This window comes from Hyla sarda, chromosome 3 (genome assembly GCF_029499605.1).
Source record: "Hyla sarda isolate aHylSar1 chromosome 3, aHylSar1.hap1, whole genome shotgun sequence".
NCBI classification, from domain to species: Eukaryota; Metazoa; Chordata; class Amphibia; order Anura; family Hylidae; genus Hyla; species Hyla sarda.
In genome coordinates, this window is record NC_079191.1 from 447,790,210 (window position 1) to 447,810,879 (window position 20,670).

The following is a 20,670-nucleotide window of genomic DNA, read 5'->3' on the forward strand; positions in this document are numbered from 1 at the left end:
AAAACCTCTTCAGACCACCAGGGATACTTTGTATTAACCCCTAAATGTCCCCAGACCACCAGGGATACTATGTATTAACCCCTAAACGTCTCCAGACCACCAGGGATACTATGTATTAACCCCAAAACCTCTTCAGACCACCAGGGATACTTTGTATTAACCCCTAAATGTCCCCAGACCACCAGGGATACTATGTATTATGCCCAAAACCTCTTCAGACCATCAGGGATACTTTGTATTAACCCCTAAATGTCCCCAGACCACCAGGGATACTATGTATTAACTCCTAAACGTCTCCAGACCACCAGGGATGCTATGTATTAACCCCAAAACCTCTTCAGACCACCAGGGATACTTTGTATTAACCCCTAAATGCCCCCAGACCACCAGGGATACTATGTATTATGCCCAAAACCTCTTCAGACCATCAGGGATACTTTGTATTAACCCCTAAATGTCCCCAGACCACCAGGGATACTATGTATTAACTCCTAAACGTCTCCAGACCACCAGGGATACTATGTATTAACCCCAAAACCTCTTCAGACCACCAGGGATACTATGTATTAACCCCTAAACGTCCCCAGACCACCAGGGATACTATGTATTAACCCCTAAACCTCACTAGACCACCAGAGATACTATGTATTAACCCCTAAACCTCACTAGACCACCAGGGATACTATGTATTAACCCCTAAACCTCACTAGACCACCAGAGATACTAGGCATCATCCCATAAACCTCTTCAGACCACCAGGGATACTATGTATTAACCCCTAAACCTCTTCAGACCACTAGGAATACTACAGTATGTATTAAACGTGACTACACCACAATGGATACTATGTATTAAGGAGGGGAGATGCAGCTGCAGAGTCTGACTGCTGTGAGAGGGGAGGAGGAGCAGCAGAGAGACACATCTGATTGGCCCAAGGTGCACAGCACAGCTCTGACATCACAGCAGGAAGGCCCGCCCACTCATCAGGTGTAGATAGAAATAAAAGTGGTGTGGTTTTCCTGGCAACACTACCCTAATCAAGACCACGCCTCCTACCTTACTACCCATCCCCCCTCCCCTCCTCCTGTCTCCTGTCTCGTCACGTCTTGTCCTGTCTCATCTTAGTCATGGACTTTTTTGTTATTGGCTTCTTTGACCCTTTTTACATTTGCCATAGTTGTTCGTTCTCTTTAATCACACATTTTACTTGTATTGTTTGTAATTTTTTACGGTTTATGAAAAAAAACCTTAATAAAAACAAAATAAAAAAATAAATAAAAAGAAAAATCCAAACCGGCCCTTTAAATGCCCCGATGCCTCTGACATCCCCGAATCCCTCAGACCCGGCAGTGTCCTCCTCGGAGTAGATAATAATCAGAGATGTCGTGGCCGCTCCTCACCATTGGCCTCACTGTGAGTGAAGGGGCCGTAGAGGTCGCTGTCCACCCCCTGAGGGCTGTGAGGTTGGCAGAGCCGTATGATGGCGTCTCCGTACTGCGCCAGGAGCGACAATCTATACGTGTCCGATTCATATCCTGTAAGGAGAGAACACAGACCAATCACTGATGCTGTAATATTCGGGGGGCTGTCATGTGACCTGTAGAGGACACTTTTAGTCTATAGCCCCGCCCTCTCATGACATCACGCCCCGCCCCCTCAATGCAAGTCTATGGGAGGGGGCGTGACGACTGTCACGCCCCCTCCCATTGACTTGCATTGAGGGGGCGGGGCGTGACGTCATGAGGGGTTATTACGTCATGAGCTCCCGGTGTCGGCTCTAAGCATTCGGAACATTTTGTTCCAAGCGCTGAGCAGCGGAGTACCCCTTTAAGATAAAGCAAATTTGTGCAAAATAAGACGTTAGATGACCAACAGAGCCGATAACATGCAGTAAAATGGTAGAAGAATCATAATAAAATGCGTCAGATACGACCCCCCAATTTCATCACAAAAGCACCTAATCCCAACAGATTTCCTCCATAAAATGTTGAGGGTTCATCAGGGGACAGAATTATAAAGAGCCAATAATTCACTATAGATACCGCAGTATAATAGGAAGATGCAAAAACTAAACCACGTGCGACAAAGTATATATACTAATAAGGTCCCTATTTTTTGGTTGAACATGTTGTATATTTTATTGCCATTTTTTATTTTACCTCATATTTTTATTGTAAAACCCAAAAAACTTGTGGGGTAAAATGTAAAAAAAAAAAAAAATGCAGTTTTGCTTTGGTAGGAGGGGGGTTGGGTTCCATTTGTAGGGTGTTTATGGTATTAGTGAACTTTATTCTTTGGCTCAGTGCGATTACAGCCAACTGCTGTCCAGGCATGCTGGGAGTTGTAGTTTTGCCACATCTGGAGGTGCACAATTTGGAAACCACTGCTTTAGTAAAAGTAAACCCGCTATCAAAACCTCTCGACATGTTTCTCACTACCAACTGCGTCATCAGGGACAATCTAATATTAGAGCCTTACTGTCCCTGATGACAGTTAGTGATGGGAAACATGTTGAATCTGCTGGGAGTTGTAGTTTTGCAGTAGCTGGAGGTCCACAGTTTGGAGACTTTGGCTCTAAGGGATCAGAACAAGTTAATGGTTGGTTTAACCACCTAGATGCCGCAGTTGTTATTGACCACAGCATCTAAAGGGCTAAATGGCCGAGATCTGAGTTATCTTTGATCCCAACCATATGTCACCTATAATGAACAGCCAGCGCCCGCTTGATATTAACGTTACATATTGCTGTAAGTTTTGCGCAGACTTTTACACAATGACCCGATACATGATGACCGGTTAACGCTATAATCACCTGGAGCGGCCGGGGTGCTGTGAACCCGATTTGGGAAACTTCCTTCAGGTCCTGGCAGCCCCAGCAAGATACTGGGGCTACTGAGTCCCTGAGGGGCCGCTGAGCAGTGACCGGTAGACAGGGCGGCGCTGTCCGTCTGGCGGCTGTACCCGCGAATGCTGTAGCGGCTCCCAGGCTGCCGATCCTCCAGGGGGCGCACTAGTAACTTGGCCAACTTGTATTCTAAATAGAGCGGAGACCTAAAAAAGAATGAAGAAGAAGTCATGAGAGTTTTCATGGAACAGGCATCAGTGCTGAAGTGTGGGTGTGGCCTAATGGACTGGGAGGGGTTAAGCACTCAGTTGTCTTAAAGGGACGGTCAAGTCTTCGGTAAAGGAATCATTATTTGTTTAATAAAAAGTTTTTGCAACTTTCTAATACGCTTTGTATTTCAGTTTCTAATCTTTTTTAAGATCTGCGCTCCATGTCAGTGAATGGAAGCCATTATTTACCCATCCCAGCCTTGTCCTGCTCCCACAGCTGAGGTCTTGTCACAGTGTATTAGTGTAGCTATAAGCTACCGGAGGGAGAGTTGTGCTGCTGCTGTGTTTTCTCACATAGTGTGCGCTGATACATGGTAACAAACCCTCAGATGTGAGCAGGACGAGGTTTTCAGCCTCTGACAGCATTAAGGAAAAAAGTATATTAGAAGTAAGAAAGTCACATGACCCGTGCGCTGTAGGCGGGGGAGGAGGAGGGGGCGGGCACGCGGCTCTCCTCTGTGTCGGTGGCAGTTTTGGGGTATTTGATGCCCCCACCCCCCATTACTGCCCTGTGCTCACCTGCTGAACAGCGCGAGGCGCTCCTGCCGCAGCCAGAACAGTGTGGCCTCCCTCTGTAGGTCGTCGGCGCCGTAGTCCTGGGCCCGATCCTGTAACGTCCCGTCCACATCCTGAACGTTTCCCGTCAGCCGGTCATAGTTGGTCCTCACTGGGAAGGCCTGAGGAGATGGGAAGAGATGGAGCCCCGTATACATCAGCCGGCAGTGAGCTCCCTCTAGTGGTGGCTGCAGGCGGACACAATCCTGTCATGTAACCCTAGGCTGGGCGGCTGGAGCCCTATGTACTAAATATGAACCCCTACACCTCTCTGGACCACCAGGGTTACACAATGTATTAGACCCCTAAACTTCTCTAGACCACCAGGGATACTAGATTTTAACCCCTAAACCTGTATAGACTACCAGAGAAACTAGACATTAATCCCTTAACCTCTTTAGACCACCAGAGATACTAGATATTTCCCCTACACCCGTCTAGACCACCAGGGATAATACATATTAATACATATTAACTGCTAAACATCTGTTACAAGATATTAACCCCCAAACCTCTCTAGACCAAAAGGGATACTAGGTATTAACCTCTCTAGACCACCAGGGATAATACATATTGACTGCTTAACATCTGCAGACCACCAGAGATGCTAGATTTTAACCCCAAAATCTCTCTAGGCCACCAGAGATATTGGATATTAAACCTAAACTTCTCTACACCACCATAGATACTAGGTAATAGCCTATTAAAGGGGTTATCCAGGAAAAAAACTTTTTTTTTTAAATATATATATCAACTGGCTCCAGAAAGTTAAACAGATTTGTAAATTACTTCTATTAAAAAATCCTTTCAGTACTTATGAGCTGCTGAAGTTGAGTTGTTCTTTTCTGTCTAAGTGCTCTCTGATGACACGTGTCTCGGGAACTGTCCAGAGTAGAAGCAAATCCCCATAGCAAACCTCTTCTACTCTGTGCAGTTCCCTAGACAGACAGAGATGTCAACAGAGAGCACTGTTACCAGACAGAAAAGAACAACTCAACTTCTGCAGCTGATAATTATTGGAAGGATTAAAATTTTTTAATAGTAGTAATTTACAAATCAGTTTAACTTTCTGGAGCCAGTTGATATATATATATATATATATATATATATATATATATATATGTTAATGATCGTCCCTGTATCAGTTATCATAAAATACTGAAAGAATTAAAGAAGATGGCGGATGACTGAGCAGGGCCGGATGTGCGCAGTTTTGGCTGGGGCAGGGGTTGCTATGGTTCATGGCCTGGGTCTGCCCCGATTTGTTGCCTTATCTATTGTGTTATTATGGCGATCCGTCTGAAGTGTCTGTTTAATGTACAACCACATACCTGGCGCCACGGGTCACCACACCCGACCCCTCGCCTAATCCCCGGCCCACGGTGCACAATACACAGTCATCTACCTCTGTTTACCTACATGACTGAGAGTCAGACTTAAAGGGACAGCGCACCTGCGGGCTATGTCCTCTCAGAGTACGGTGTATAAGTGAACGCAAACCTATTGTTCTCTGTTATCAGCCATTCCAGGCAGCGGGGGTGATGACTAGAGGACAGGAGAATATCTATTGCCGTCTGTTATCAGCCATTTATGATCTATTCTAGTGTTCTTTAAAGAGTGGACCTCCAGCTGTTACAAAACTACAATTCCCAGCATGCCCGGACAGCCAACGGCTGTCCGGGCATGCTGAGAGTTGTAGTTTTGCAACAGCTGGAGGCATCCTGGTCTTACCTGCTTGTTGACCGTTTCCAAGTAACAGAAAATTGGGAACGAGAATATTTGACAAAAACTATAGGGCCGATGGGGGACGGGGAAGGGTTTCCATTCAGTGACATTGAGATTGGAATAGAGATTTCGGTCATGGTGGATGTAACTCACAGAAAGGGCGAGAAAAGTGTTGAAATATTCCAGGAAGAGGTCGTCGTATATGAGGAGTTCCTCCAGTTCTGCCTCGTGGACGTCCGGCGCTGCGGAGAGAGATGGAATCGTCAGACATCACCCTTATATCTGGAACTTTCCACCCGTCTCTCTGTCGTTGCCCAAAAAATAACCAGGAACCTGTTGCCCATAGCAACCAATACAATTCCTATCATTTGTCAGGTGTCCATAGTAACCAACCAGATTCCTGCTTTAAAAAGGCCTCGGAAAGATACAATCTGGAATCTGATCTGGTTGCTATGGGCAACTGATGACTATAAAGCTGTAATGTCACTGGTTGCTATGGGCAACTGATGACTAAAAAGCTGTAATCTCACTGGTTGCTATGGGCAACTGATGACTAAAAAGCGGTAATCTCACTGGTTGCTATGGGCAACTGATGACTAAAAAGCGGTAATCTGACTGGTTGCTATGGACAAGTGATGACTAATAAACTGTAATCTGGTTGCTATGGGCAACTGAGAAATAAAATATGAAATCTGACTGGTTGATACAGGTAACTGCTAACAGGAAGATGGAATCTGATTGGTTGCTATGAGCAACTGAAAGCTGGAATCTGGTCGCTATGGACAACTGGTAACTAAAACTTGGAATCTGACTGGTTGCAATGGGTGACTAATGACTAAAACTTGGAATCTGACTGGTTGCTATGGGTGACTAATGACTAAAAAGCTGTAATCTGACTGGTTGCTATGGGCGACTAATGACTAAAAAGATGTAATCTGACTGGTTGCTATGGGCGACTAATGACTAAAAAGCTGTAATCTGACTGGTTGCTATGGGCAACTGATGACTAAAAAGCTGTAATCTGACTGGTTGCTATGGGCGACTAATGACTAAAAAACTGTAATCTGACTGGTTGCTATGGGCAACTGATGACTAAAAAGCTGTAATCTGACTGGTTGCTATGGGCGACTAATGACTAAAAAGCTGTAATCTGACTGGTTGCTATGGGCGACTAATGACTAGAAAGCTGTAATCTGACTGGTTGCTATGGGTAACTGATAAGTGGAAGATGGAATTTGATAGGTTGCTACAGGCTGGAATCTGATTGGTTGCTATGGGCGACTGCTCCGTTGTTCGAGGATTGATATATGTCCCCCAGAGTCTTTTTTTTTTTTTTTTTGGCTTCACTGTTTGTGGAATTTCACTGTATGCAAAACCGTTGTAAACTGCGCAATTGTGTACACCCAAATATTATTTGTTGCCGTCCATTTTTATTTTATTTTATGTAAGTCAATAGGAAACGGCTTCAGCTGTAATGGTGTACACCAGTGTTTCCCATTCAATTTGCCTTCAGTTATTGCAAAACTACAACTCCCAGCATGCCCAGACAGCCTTTGGCTGTCTGGGCATGCTGGGAGTTTTAGTTTTGCAACAGCTGGAGGCGCTCTGGTTGGGAAACACTGGCATACAGTAACATCCATTTTTAGCATGTGTTTTCTCCTTATGGGTGCGTTCACATTGCGGAATCTCCGCTCGCTGAATTCCGCGAGCGGAGATTCCACCTGGCGGCCTCCGCCGAAGATACTTCGGCGCTAGGGCCGCGGGGCACTGAGCCGTCATCATTGATCACTATGCAGTGCTCACGGACTTCCGCGCAAAGAATCAACATGTACTTTCTTTGCAGGGAACAATTTCAGCGCAGAATTGTCCGCCGCGGAAATTCCGCAGTGTGAACGGGTCTCGCGGAAATATGAAACACCAGGCCCACGTGATTTTTTTGGTTCCCCCTATAGTGACGCTGATGTTTTACCTCCCATTGACTTCTATGGGTAGGGGAAAAAAAAAAAAAAACTCCAGAAAAAAAGCGCCTGTACGGTAAATGGGAGTTTTTTTTTTTTTTTTTTTACCCACAATTCTTCTATAGAAATCACATGACCTGTATTGAGAAAAAACACAGGGGATAAAACGCCAAACTAAAAAAAAAAAAAAAAAAAGCCTATATTAATACGAGGAGATTTATCATTCTTTTTAAGCGTTTGGCTTTTCTATGGCAATTTCTTCTTTTTTACTTACTTTTGCTTAAATGCGACCTATTTATCAAACAGTTGCACGGCCTTGATAAATAAATCAAACGTAAGCAAAACCCGGGAAACCCGCTTACCAAAAACATTTTTTAAGGGTATGTTGACACGAGCGGATTTTTTTTTTGCAGCTTTTCCGCTGCGTATTTGAAAGTGGGCGGGCTCTTCACGGCTGTCTGCAGCAGATTTTCCGCGGTGGAATTTAGGCTGCGGAAAATCCGCCGCAAGCCCCATTGAAGTCAGTAGGGACTGCGGCGGATTTTCCGCAGCGTAAATTCCACCGCAGAAAATCTGCTGCGGACAGCCGAGAAGAGCCCGCCCACTTTCAAATACGCAGCGGAAAACCCGCAAAAAAATCCGCTCGTGTGAACGTACCCTAAAGCAGAAAAGTTTTCTCTTATGTTAATATCCGGAGTTCTTTATCTACCCTTTATTACCAGTAGCGTTGCCAGAGAGTGACCGGGAGCGGGGGTGCACCGCATCAGTGACACCCTGACTGGCAGGCCTCGCACTAAATAGCTGCACTCCAACTATACCGCAACAACCCATCCACCCTCCTCAGAAATGTTAAAAATATTAAAAACATTCTATGCCGCACCATGAATATCCGTACTCCGGAGGCTTTTTTGTTTAATTTTGAGCCCGCATTTTTGGGACGTTGGTGGGCGGAGTCTCGCATCACTGCGCTGAGGCCGGAGTTTACGTCAAGAAGGAAGACAGCGCAGCACCAACAGGCACATAAACAATAGTGAAGCCACAAAAAAGAACGGCTCGGTACGTTACCCACCCCAAAATGTGCATGAAGCTGTATTACTATGGAGGGTTCTGTTTTTTAAGAAGAAATTTACGTAGTCTGTAAAAATTCTTATTTTTTATTCTATTTTAACACAACATTCACTTTTTTATTTAGTGGGTGCTCCAGCATGTACGTGTCCTAAAATTAACAAGGTGCGCAGTGTGTATTTTCAACCTCAAAATGAATAGTTATTAGTTATGTAATTAATTATTTCTATAATTAACATTAAAGGGGTACTCCAGTGGAAAAGTTTTTTTTTTTTTTATCAACTGGTGCCAGAAAGTTAAACAGATTTGTAAATTACTTTTATTAAAAAATCTTAATCCTTCCTGTACTTATTAGCTGCTGAATTCTACAGAAGAAATTCTTTTCTTTTTGGAACACAGAGCTCTCTGCTGACATCATGACCACAGTGCTCTCTGCTGACACCTCTGTCCATTTTAAGAACGGTCCAGAGTAGGAGACAAATCCCCATAGAAAACATATGCTGCTCTGGACAGTTCCTAAAATGGACAGAGATGTCAGCAGAGAGCACTGTGGCTGTGATGTCAGCAGAGAGCTCTGGGTTCCAAAAAGAAAAGAATTTCCTCTGTAGTATTCAGCAGCTAATAAGTACTGGCAGGATTAAGATTTTCTAATAGAAGTAATTTACAAATCTGTTTAACTTTCTGGCACCAGTTGATTTAAAAAAAATAAAAATAAAAAAAAAGTTTTCCACCGGAGTACCCCTTTAATGTAGTAGCTTTGTTTCATGATGCAGAACAAGAACAGTTGTTAAAGTGGTAAAGCCAGGTGGGACCCGGAATGCATATGCGACTTTTTTTCTTCATAAATAGCGACTATCGCATTTGATAAGTACATGACCACTTGATAATAAAAAATAATATTACTACGTGAGCAGATTTCAGAAATGGGCTTTGGAAGAAGCAAAAATCAAAAAGTCGCAGCATGTATAGAAAAGTCGCACGTGCTTTTTTTTTTTTTACGGAAAAAAATCTACTACGGAACTTGATAAATCTCCTTCACTATATTTTTGGGGAAAAAACTGCATTGTAGAAAAATGAGGGGCAGGTTTTTGTTTAGGATAAAAAAAAAGTCAAAGAAAAGATGTGTGCGCAGGTTAAAGTGCACAACAGCAATACAATATGGCAGGAGTTTGGGGGGGGGGGGGGGTTATTTGTCGTTCAGGAGTTAGGAAAAGCTGAGTGCCCCCGGGAGTGTTGGAGGAGATGGGGAGATCTCAGGGGCTCACAGACCTGTCATGTCCGCCGCTGCCTGTCAGGGATCCTGGCGCAGAATGTCAGCATCTCGCTGTTCTCAGCTGCAGCTTCTGCACAGTGTTTCTGTGTGCACTGCAAACACACTGCGCTGGTTACGGGCTGCCAGGGCTAGGTGCGGCCGAACAACGCACACTCCGAATGTCAGCCCTACCCCGCAGATAAATCATCCCCGACCCATACATCTTATCTGCACTGATACACTGTAACAAACAGGAGGGGAAAGAGACCAGTGCGATAATGTGTTGAGCTCACAGAGGATTGTCTGCACAGATACACTGTAACAAACAGGAGAGGAAAGAGACCAGTGCTGATAATGTGTTCAGCTCACAGAGGATTGTCTGCACTGATACACTGTAACAAACAGGAGAGGAAAGAGACCAGTGCTGATAATGTGTTCAGCTCACAGAGGATTGTCTGCACTGATACACTGTAACAAACAGGAGAGGAAAGAGACCAGTGCTGATAATGTGTTCAGCTCACAGAGGATTGTCTGCACTGATACACTGTAACAAACAGCAAAGGAAAAGAGACCAGTGCTGATAATGTGTTCAGCTCACAGAGGATTGTCTGCACTGATACACTGTAACAAACAGCAAAGGACAAGAGACCAGTGCTGATAATGTGTTCAGCTCACAGAGGATTGTCTGCACTGATACACTGTAACAAACAGGAGAGGAAAGAGACTAGTGCTGATAATGTGTTGAGCTCACAGAGGATTGTCTGCACAGATACACTGTAACAAACAGGAGAGGAAAGAGACCAGTGCTGATAATGTGTTTCACTCACAGAGGATTGTCTGCACAGATACACTGTAACAAACAGGAGAGGAAAGAGACCAGTGCTGATAATGTGTTGAGCTCACAGAGGATTGTCTGCACTGATACACTGTAACAAACATGAGAGGAAAGAGACCAGTGCTGATAATGTGTTTCACTCACAGAGGATTGTCTGCACAGATACACTGTAACAAACAGGAGAGGAAAGAGACCAGTGCTGATAATGTGTTGAGCTCACAGAGGATTGTCTGCACTGATACACTGTAACAAACAGGGGAGGAAAGAGACCAGTGCTGATAATGTGTTCAGCTCACAGAGGATTGTCTGCACTGATACACTGTAACAAACAGGAGAGGAAAGAAACCAGTGCTGATAATGTGTTGAGCTCACAGAGGATTGTCTGCACTGATACGTTGTAACAAACAGGAGAGGAAAGAGACCAGTGCTGATAATGTGTTGAGCTCACAGAGGATTGTCTGCACTGATACATTGTAACAAACAGGAGAGGGAAGAGACCAGTGCTGATAATGTGTTTCACTCACAGAGGATTGTCTGCACAGATACACTGTAACAAACAGGAGAGGAAAGAGACCAGTGCTGATAATGTGTTGAGCTCACAGAGGATTGTCTGCACTGATACACTGTAACAAACATGAGAGGAAAGAGACCAGTGCTGATAATGTGTTTCACTCACAGAGGATTGTCTGCACAGATACACTGTAACAAACAGGAGAGGAAAGAGACCAGTGCTGATAATGTGTTGAGCTCACAGAGGATTGTCTGCACTGATACACTGTAACAAACAGGAGAGGAAAGAGACCAGTGCTGATAATGTGTTCAGCTCACAGAGGATTGTCTGCACTGATACACTGTAACAAACAGGAGAGGAAAGAAACCAGTGCTGATAATGTGTTGAGCTCACAGAGGATTGTCTGCACTGATACGTTGTAACAAACAGGAGAGGGAAGAGCCTAGTGCTGATAATGTGTTCAGCTCACAGAGGATTGTCTGCACAGATACACTGTAACAAACAGGAGAGGAAAGAGACCAGTGCTGATAATGTGTCCAGCTCACAGAGGATTGTCTGCACTGATACACTGTAACAAACAGGAGAGGGAAGAGCCTAGTGCTGATAATTTGTTCAGCTCACAGAGGATTGTCTGCACTGATACACTGTAACAAACAGGAGAGGGAAGAGCCTAGTGCTGATAATGTGTTCAGCTCACAGAGGATTGTCTGCACTGATACACTGTAACAAACAGAAAAGGAAAAGAGACCAGTGCTGATAATGTGTTCAGCTCACAGAGGATTGTCCACACTGATACACTGTAACAAACAGGAGAGGAAAGAGACCAGTGCTGATAATGTGTTGAGCTCACAGAGGATTGTCTGCACTGATACACTGTAACAAACAGGAGAGGAAAGAGCCTAGTGCTGATAATGTGTTCAGCTCACAGAGGATTGTCTGCACTGATACACTGTAACAAACAGCAAAGGAAAAGAGACCAGTGCTGATAATGTGTTCAGCTCACAGAGGATTGTCTGCACTGATACACTGTAACAAACCGGAGAGGAAAGAGACCAGTGCTGATAATGTGTTCAGCTCACAGAGGATTGTCTGCACTGATACACTGTAACAAACAGGAGAGGAAAGAAACCAGTGCTGATAATGTGTTGAGCTCACAGAGGATTGTCTGCACTGATACGTTGTAACAAACAGGAGAGGGAAGAGCCTAGTGCTGATAATGTGTTCAGCTCACAGAGGATTGTCTGCACAGATACACTGTAACAAACAGGAGAGGAAAGAGACCAGTGCTGATAATGTGTTCAGCTCACAGAGGATTGTCTGCACTGATACACTGTAACAAACAGGAGAGGGAAGAGCCTAGTGCTGATAATTTGTTCAGCTCACAGAGGATTGTCTGCACTGATACACTGTAACAAACAGGAGAGGGAAGAGCCTAGTGCTGATAATGTGTTCAGCTCACAGAGGATTGTCTGCACTGATACATTGTAACAAACAGCAAAGGAAAAGAGACCAGTGCTGATAATGTGTTCAGCTCACAGAGGATTGTCTGCACTGATACACTGTAACAAACCGGAGAGGAAAGAGACCAGTGCTGATAATGTGTTTCACTCACAGAGGATTGTCTGCACTGATACACTGTAACAAACAGGAGAGGAAAGAGACCAGTGCTGATAATGTGTTCAGCTCACAGAGGATTGTCCACACTGATACACTGTAACAAACAGCAGAGGGAGGAGACCAGTGCTGATAATGTGTTGAGCTCACAGAGGATTGTCTGCACTGATACACTGTAACAAACAGGAGAGGAAAGAGACCAGTGCTGATAATGTGTTCAGCTCACAGAGGATTGTCTGCACTGATACACTGTAACAAACAGGAGAGGAAAGAGACCAGTGCTGATAATGTGTTCAGCTCACAGAGGATTGTCCACACTGATACACTGTAACAAACAGCAGAGGGAGGAGACCAGTGCTGATAATGTGTTGAGCTCACAGAGGATTGTCTGCACTGATACACTGTAACAAACAGGAGAGGAAAGAGCCTAGTGCTGATAATGTGTTCAGCTCACAGAGGATTGTCTGCACTGATACACTGTAACAAACAGGAGAGGAAAGAGACCAGTGCTGATAATGTGTTCAGCTCACAGATTGTCTGCACTGATACACTGTAACAAACAGGAGAGGAAAGAGACTAGTGCTGATAATGTGTTGAGCTCACAGAGGATTGTCTGCACTGATACACTGTAACAAACAGGAGAGGAAAGAGCCTAGTGCTGATAATGTGTTGAGCTCACAGAGGATTGTCTGCACTGATACACTGTAACAAACAGGAGAGGAAAGAGACTAGTGCTGATAATGTGTTGAGCTCACAGAGGATTGTCTGCACTGATACACTGTAAGAAACAGCAGAGGGAGGAGACCAGTGCTGATAATGTGTTGAGCTCACAGAGGATTGTCTGCACTGATACGTGATAACAAATCCCCAGCTGTGAGAAGAATTCGGCCCATTCATATTATGATCATTTCTGTCACTGCAGGAGAGTGATATCTGCCACCCTCATGATGACGAGTCTGTAGTCAGCGACTAATAAGGTGCTTTACCTGTTATCCCCGACCTGTGGCTCCTAAATTGTGGAGGAACTACAACTCCCAGCATGCCCTGAAAAAAATCTTACAAAGCAAAATGTTTTCAACTCTTCTAAATGTTGCAGGACTGTAAAGGGTTAACCCAAATGAAAGCCCATAGACGTGTATAGGATTCCACACTCCACTTCTGAAATTCCGCTTGTGCTTAGGAGTGCGGAATCCTATAGACGTCTATGGGCTTTATTCTCTGTGTGAATAGACCCCAACTCCTATCAGGAGCACCTACAGCTATGTACAATGGGGGGATTATGAGTAATGCCTGTGGGGTGAGCTTTTTTACTCCTTTTTTTTATGGGCGGCATTTTAACTCCCTGCACCAAATTACAAAAAGGCGCAAGTTGGGCTCTAAATTTGGTGCAATTTCAGAAATGTGTGTGAATTACCCCACCGTACAGGAAGCTCTTTCAGACTTTAAAGGGGTATTCTAGGAAAAAACTTTTTTTTTTTTTTTATATATATCAACCGGCTCCAGAAAGTTAAACAGATTTGTAAATTACTTCTATTAAAAAAAATCTTAATCCTTTCAGTACTTATGAGCTTCTGAAGTTAAGGTTGTTCTTTTCTGTCTAAGTGCTCTCTGATGACACCTGTCTCGGGAAACGCCCAGTTTAGAAGAGGTTTGCTATGGGGATTTGCTTCTAAACTGGGCGGTTCCCGAGACACGTGTCATCAGAGAGGACTTAGACAGAAAAGAACAACCTTAACTTCAGAAGCTCATAAGTACTGAAAGGATTAAGATTTTTTAATAGAAGTAATTTACAAATCTGTTTAACTTTCTGGAGCCGGTTGATATATATAAAAAAGTTTTTTCCTGGAATATCCCTTTAAGCGTACGTTCCCACCTGGCGTATTTGCCGCGTATTTACGTATTTTTCGCCCTATAGGACGCTCCGGCATATAAGACGCACCCAATTTTAAATGAGGAAAATCTAGAATACAATGTACAGTATAGGTCACAGTGATCTTCAACCTGCGGACCTCCAGATGTTGCAAAACTACAACTCCCAGCATGCCCGGACAGCCAACGGCTGTCCGGGCATGCTGGGAGTTGTAGTTTTGCAACATCTGGAGGTCCGCAGGTTGAAGACCACTGGTATTGGAGGTTATACTCACCTGTCCCCGTCGCTCCGGAACGTCTCTGCTGCCCGGCATCCTCGCTCTCCGTCGCCGCCATCACGTTGCTACGCACGGCGCTCCTATTGGATGACGGGACGGCGTGCGCGACGATGTGATGACGACGAAGGAGAGCACCGACTGTGCAGGGGATCCCGGCACGGAGCAGACACCGAGGAGGCAGGTAAGGTCCCTCCCGGTGCAGCCGGGTTAGGCTGGGTTCAGACCACGTTTTTCAAATACGGTTACCGTATACGGTTTTCCGCTAAAAAACGTATGGCAAAAACCGTATGCAACCGTATACAACCGTATGACTCCAAATTAAAACGTATACGGTTTTTCCCCGTACGGTTCTATCCGTTTGCATCAGTTTTTTCACAACGGTTTTGCTATTTTGTTGGAATTAGTTTTCCAGCAATTTAATAAAGTTACTATTGTTCTATTGAAATTCCAATCTGCGCATGTGTCAACTCCAAAAACGGATTAGAAAAACCGCGTGCAACCGTATTCTGAAATTCTGCATACGGTTCTCATAGACAACAATGTTAAAAGAACCGCATACGGTTTTCCAACCGGAGGCAAAAACGTGATCGACAGCGTTTTTGCCTATGGTTGAAAAATCGGCAAAACCGTATCCGAGGCAAAACGGATGGAACCGTACACAACATTGGGAATACGGTTTACAATGCATTCTCTATGCATACGGTTTCGGATACGGTCGGATACGTTTTTTTGCGGAAAACCGGATACGGTTAGCGTATTTGAAAAATGTGGTGTGAACCCAGCCTTAGTGTCACTTTCGCTTCAGACGCGGCGGTCAGCTTTGATCGCCGCGTCTGAAGGGTTAATACAGGGCATCACTGCGATCGGTGATGTCCTGTATTAGCCGCGGGTCCCGGCCGTTGATGGCCGCTGGAACCGCCGCGATACGGGTGTATTCACCGTATAAGACGAACCAACCCCCCCCTTTTTTGGGGAAGAAAAAGTGCGTCCTATACGGCAAAAAATACGGTATATTTTATTTTATAGGAAATAAATATTTAACTCCTTCTTGTAATGTGTTTTCTAGGCCACTTTTTTTTTATGGAGGTGATTTGCGCCTTTTTAAAGGGTTTTCACCAAATTTTGCGCCTTTTTAAAAAGTCGCATTTGCATAAATTTCTGACCACTGCAAAAACCCGACTGAAAATGCACGTACTGCCGCCAAGGAAAGGAATGTGCGTAAATGAAAAGGCGCAAAAAACGCACTGCGCCATATTTTTGCACCAAATAATCCCCAGAAAACAAGGGTAAAGGGCTTCATAAATACCCCCCCCCCCCAATGTCATCACATTTATATTCTGACAGATTAGGGTTATACCGGCCATCACCACAGGGGGCAGCAGGAACAGATTTTAGGGCCTTGCGGCTCTCCAGCTGTTGTCCAGCTGTTGCAGAACTACAACTCTCAGCATCTCCTGGTACGGGAAAGGTTGGTGAACGCTGCTCCGCCCCAGTGAGTACGGTGTCCCCAAAATATAGGACAGTAAATCGGATCGGACGCTGTTCACACCCTCGGGAGGCGGAGGATTTACACGTGAGTACTGCAGGAATATTAGGGTCTCATCTTGGGCCTTGTTGTTGCCCCCTGTGGTTTTTGGCGCATATGACGCAACATGCAGGAGAGCGCAATGATCCGATCCCGCCAGAAAAAACGAAACTTTTGGGGGAGATGGATTTAAATGGATCGGCTTGGAACATGGGGGGAAATTATGGAGCATTTATCCGGGTTTTCTTGGGTAAATTTGGCGCAGTATTTTGGCGCAGTGGAGTATTTTTTTACGAATAATCCCCTTGGTTTGTGTTTTTTTACTTCTTTTCTTTCACTGGCGGCTTTTTAACTCCCTGCACCAAATTTACAAAAAGGCGCAAGTCGGGCTATAAATTTGGCGCAATTTTAGAAATGACTGATCTGTGTGAATTTACCGTCCTTGTGTTACTGCAGCTTCATTGTGAACGTCCATTAGTTTACATCTTTCCCTCATCTCACAGGGTTATAACTCCCATGAGGGGAAGGGGGCGTGTCCCTCCGTGTGGTGGTGGGAGGGGGCGTGTCCCTCCGTGTGGTGGTGGGAGGGGGCGTGTCCCTCCGTGTGGTGGTGGTGGTGGGAGGGGGCGTGTCCTTCCTTGTGGTGGTGGTGGTGGGAGGGGGGCGTGTCCCTCCTTGTGGTGGTGGTGGGAAGGGGCGTGTCCCTCCTTGTGGTGGTGGGAGGGGGCGTGTCCCTCCTTGTGGTGGTGGTGGTGGGACGGGGCGTGTCCCTCCTTGTGGTGGTGGGAGGGGGCGTGTCCCTCCTTGTGGTGGTGGTGGTGGGAGGGGGCGTGTCCCTCCTTGTGGTGGTGGTGGTGGTGGGAGGGGGCGTGTCCCTCCTTGTGGTGGTGGTGGGAGGGGGCGTGTCCCTTCTTGTGGTGGTGGGAGGGGGCGTGTCCCTCCTTGTGGTGGTGGTGGGAGGGGGCGTGTCCCTCCGTGTGGTGGTGGTGGGAGGGGTCATGTTCCTTCTTGTGGTGGTGGGACGGGGCGTGTCCCTTGTTGTGGTGGTGGGAGGGGGCATGTCCCTCCTTGTGGTGGTGGGAGGGGGCGTGTCCCTCCTTGTGGTGGTGGTGGTGGGAGGGGGCTTGTCCTTCCTTGTGGTGGTGGTGGTGGGAGGGGGCTTGTCCTTCCTTGTGGTGGTGGTGGTGGGAGGGGGCGTGTCCCTTCTTGTGGTGGTGGGAGGGGGCGTGTCCCTCATTGTGGTGGTGGTGGTGGGAGGGGGCTTGTCCTTCCTTGTGGTGGGAGGGGGCGTGTCCCTTCTTGTGGTGGTGGGAGGGGGCGTGTCCCTCCTTGTGGTGGTGGGAGGGGGCGTATCCCTCCTTGTGGTGGTGAAGTTTCATCCCCAGCAGAAAGCCGCCGCAGACATGCCCCCTCTATATATATCTCTATGGGGTACATGGAGAGGGGGTGTTGGCCACCGCGTCATGCGAGGACGGAACGCCCCCTTTCCAACATACCGCTGCTGCCCCGTCCAGGAGATCCCGGGGGCCCCAGCGCTCGGACCCCCCCGTGATCTATAACTTATCCCCCATCCTTCGGATTATATTGCATTACAGATCACCAGAATGTCCAGTTACGTCCTGTACATGAAGCGAGCTCAGGAGCTGCGCTCGCTTCATGCTCTGCGGGTCCCGGCTGCTATCAGCATCCAGAGACCCACCAGTAATGGCGGACATCAGAGATCACGCTGATGTCCGCCATTAACTCCTCAGATGCTGTACTAATCACAGCATGTGAGGCAATATTGTGGCTATGGGTGACTGATCAGACCACTCGCAGCTTAAAGGGGTACTCCGCTGCTCAGTGTTTGGAACAAAGGAGTCGGCGCTGGGAGGTTGTGACGTCATAGCCCCACCCCCTCATGATGTCCACCCCCCCGCCCCCTCAATGCATGTCTATGGGAGGGGGCGTGATGTCATGAGGGGCGGGGCTATGACGTCACGAGCTCCCGGCACCGACTCCAGCGTTCGGAACAGGGGTTCAATGAGCCATAATGGCCACCAGAGGTCCCCGCACCTGCCCTCTAGCAGACCAGAGGAGTAGATGGCCGATATCACTGATCAATGCTTTGTATATGTTCAGCACTGATCAGTATCTGCAATCTAATGATCGTTACAAATAGTTTTCTATGGGGACATAAAAAGTAAAATTAGTAAAAAAAAAAAAAATATTTATTTCAAAGTGTGACTAAGCCCCTCCCCCAATAACAATACAATCCTCCTATTTCCCGTTTGACCAAAAAAGTTGAGTGTAAAAAAAATCTATTTAAATCTAATGTAATAACGACGTCATTACATAGTACAATTGGTCGCACAAAAAACAACAATGACGACGACAAGAACAATAAACCTCACACCGGTCTGTGGAGGGAATAATAAAATAGTTACGAGGCGAGGAGAAGGGGGAAAAAAAACGAAAAAGCAAACATAAAAATTGTCCCGGTCCTTAAGGGGTTAAGTATATTTTAAATGCATTGTGATTTTTTTTGCGATTAATAAAGTTCTATGTATTTTGTATGACTGCATTGTGACCTTTTAGTCTTTGCACACTTCATATATATTGTATCCAGACAATGCAGATCATTAAAAGAGACAATTGTTTCGCGCGCTTGCGCACTTCAACGGACCCTTAAAGGGTCCGTTGAAGTGCGCAAGCGCGCGAAACAATTGTTACCTGTATCAAGTGAACGCAGACGCTGAATTTTACCTGCACCTGCAAAGAATTGCTGCCGGCACATACAGGGTTACTGGCCCTTTAAGAGCGTGCGAATTGTCTGTGATACTTTGCACTTTGGGATTGTTCTCGGACCCTTAGTCAGTGACTATTCACACCCAGGGGAAGAGGAAGAGGAGGAGACGCTGCAAAACCTGAAGAACAAGCAAAGAACGGAGACTCCAACATGTGGAGGCAAATCCTGGAGAACGGCAGGTGAGGTGTAATAGTCTGCAGAATATATCACTATGTATCAGGAGGTAGAGAGGACAAGAGCGATGTTCTGCAGATCTGTAGAGAGGTCTGAGGTGTAATAATCTGCAGGATATATCACTATGTATCAGGAGGTAGAGAGGACAGAGCGATGTTCTGCAGATCTGTAGAGAGGTCAGTGGTGTAATAATCTGCAGGATATATCACTATGTATCAGGAGGTAGAGAGGACAGAGCGATGTTCTGCAGATCTGTAGAGAGGTCTGAGGTGTAATAATCTGCAGGATATATCACTATGTATATGTGGAGAGGACAGAGCGATGTTCTGCAGATCTGTATAGAGGTCAGTGGTGTAATAATCTGCAGGATATATCACTATGTATCAGGAGGTAGAGAGGACAGAGCGATGTTCTGCAGATCTGTAGAGAGGTCAGAGTTGTAATAATCTGCAGGATATATCACTATGTATCAGGAGGTAGAGAGGACAGAGCGATGTTCTGCAGATCTGTAGAGGTCAGAGGTGTAATAATCTGCAGGATATATCACTATGTATCAGGAGGTAGAGAGGACAGAGCGATGTTCTGCAGATCTGTATAGAGGTCAGAGGTGTAATAGTCTGCAGGATATATCACTATGTATCAGGAGGAGGAGAGGACAGAGCAATGTTCTGCAGATCTGTATAGAGGTCAGAGGTGTAATAGTCTGCAGGATATATCACTATCTGTCATATACTCGGTAGATCCTTGTTCTTCTCTTCCTGTAGGTCGGCGTTCAATGATCACTGGCCGTACAGCGCGCTGGTTCCTGTGGGGGGCGCCGCACTCTGCTGGATGTTATGTGGACGCAGAAAGAAAACCATAGAGATGGGGGATGGGTGGTGGGGACCGGGGGAGAAGCCCCAGAAGAACGAGGACACCGGGGTGAGACCTTTCCGTGTGGAGGCGTCAGAGGAGGATATTAAGGTACCGGGGAGAGTGGGGGTGAGGGGGCGCTGACACATTGTAACAAACCATCAGGACAGGAGGGAGATGACCGGCCAGTGTCACACTCAGGCTATGCTCACGCTGAGGATATGTTCATCACACTGAGGTTATGTTGACACTGAGGCTATGCTCATCACACTGAGGTTATGTTCACACTGAGGCTATGCTCATCACACTGAGGTTATGCTCATCACACTGAGGTTATGTTCACACTGAGGCTATGCTCATCACACTGAGGATATGTTCATCACACTGAGGCTATGCTCATCACACTGAGGATATGTTCATCACACTGAGGCTATGCTCATCACACTGAGGCTATGCTCATCACACTGAGGTTATGTTCACACTGAGGCTATGCTCATCACACTGAGGCTATACTCATCACACTGTTCACGCTGAGGCTATGCTCATCACGCTAAG

The 20,670-nt window shown here is 46.0% G+C and overlaps 2 protein-coding genes across 3 annotated transcripts in view; one reads left to right on the forward strand and one right to left on the reverse strand.

Moving 5' to 3' along the window:
* Nucleotides 1-7,034, reverse strand: part of LOC130361095 (uncharacterized) — an 85,826-nt gene extending 78,792 nt beyond the window's left edge. The window contains exons 1-6 of the mRNA XM_056563661.1: nucleotides 7,023-7,034; nucleotides 5,968-6,016; nucleotides 5,548-5,636; nucleotides 3,634-3,791; nucleotides 2,813-3,051; nucleotides 1,401-1,535 (exon numbers count right to left, since the gene is read on the reverse strand). Coding sequence (XP_056419636.1) covers nucleotides 1,401-1,535; nucleotides 2,813-3,051; nucleotides 3,634-3,791; nucleotides 5,548-5,636; nucleotides 5,968-6,016; nucleotides 7,023-7,034 — 682 coding nt within the window. The remainder of the gene's footprint in view (nucleotides 1-1,400; nucleotides 1,536-2,812; nucleotides 3,052-3,633; nucleotides 3,792-5,547; nucleotides 5,637-5,967; nucleotides 6,017-7,022) is intronic.
* Nucleotides 5,986-20,670, forward strand: part of LOC130363207 (epoxide hydrolase 1-like) — a 58,021-nt gene continuing 43,336 nt past the window's right edge. Inside the window, exons 1-3 of one of the 2 annotated variants that reach the window (XM_056568678.1) lie at nucleotides 5,986-6,183; nucleotides 19,155-19,268; nucleotides 20,028-20,226. In XM_056568678.1, coding sequence (XP_056424653.1) covers nucleotides 19,240-19,268; nucleotides 20,028-20,226 — 228 coding nt within the window. In that variant the 5' untranslated portion in view covers nucleotides 5,986-6,183; nucleotides 19,155-19,239. Of the gene's footprint in view, nucleotides 6,184-8,567; nucleotides 8,583-19,154; nucleotides 19,269-20,027; nucleotides 20,227-20,670 lie in introns of those variants that run through there. The other variant, XM_056568679.1, reaches the window with a different exon arrangement.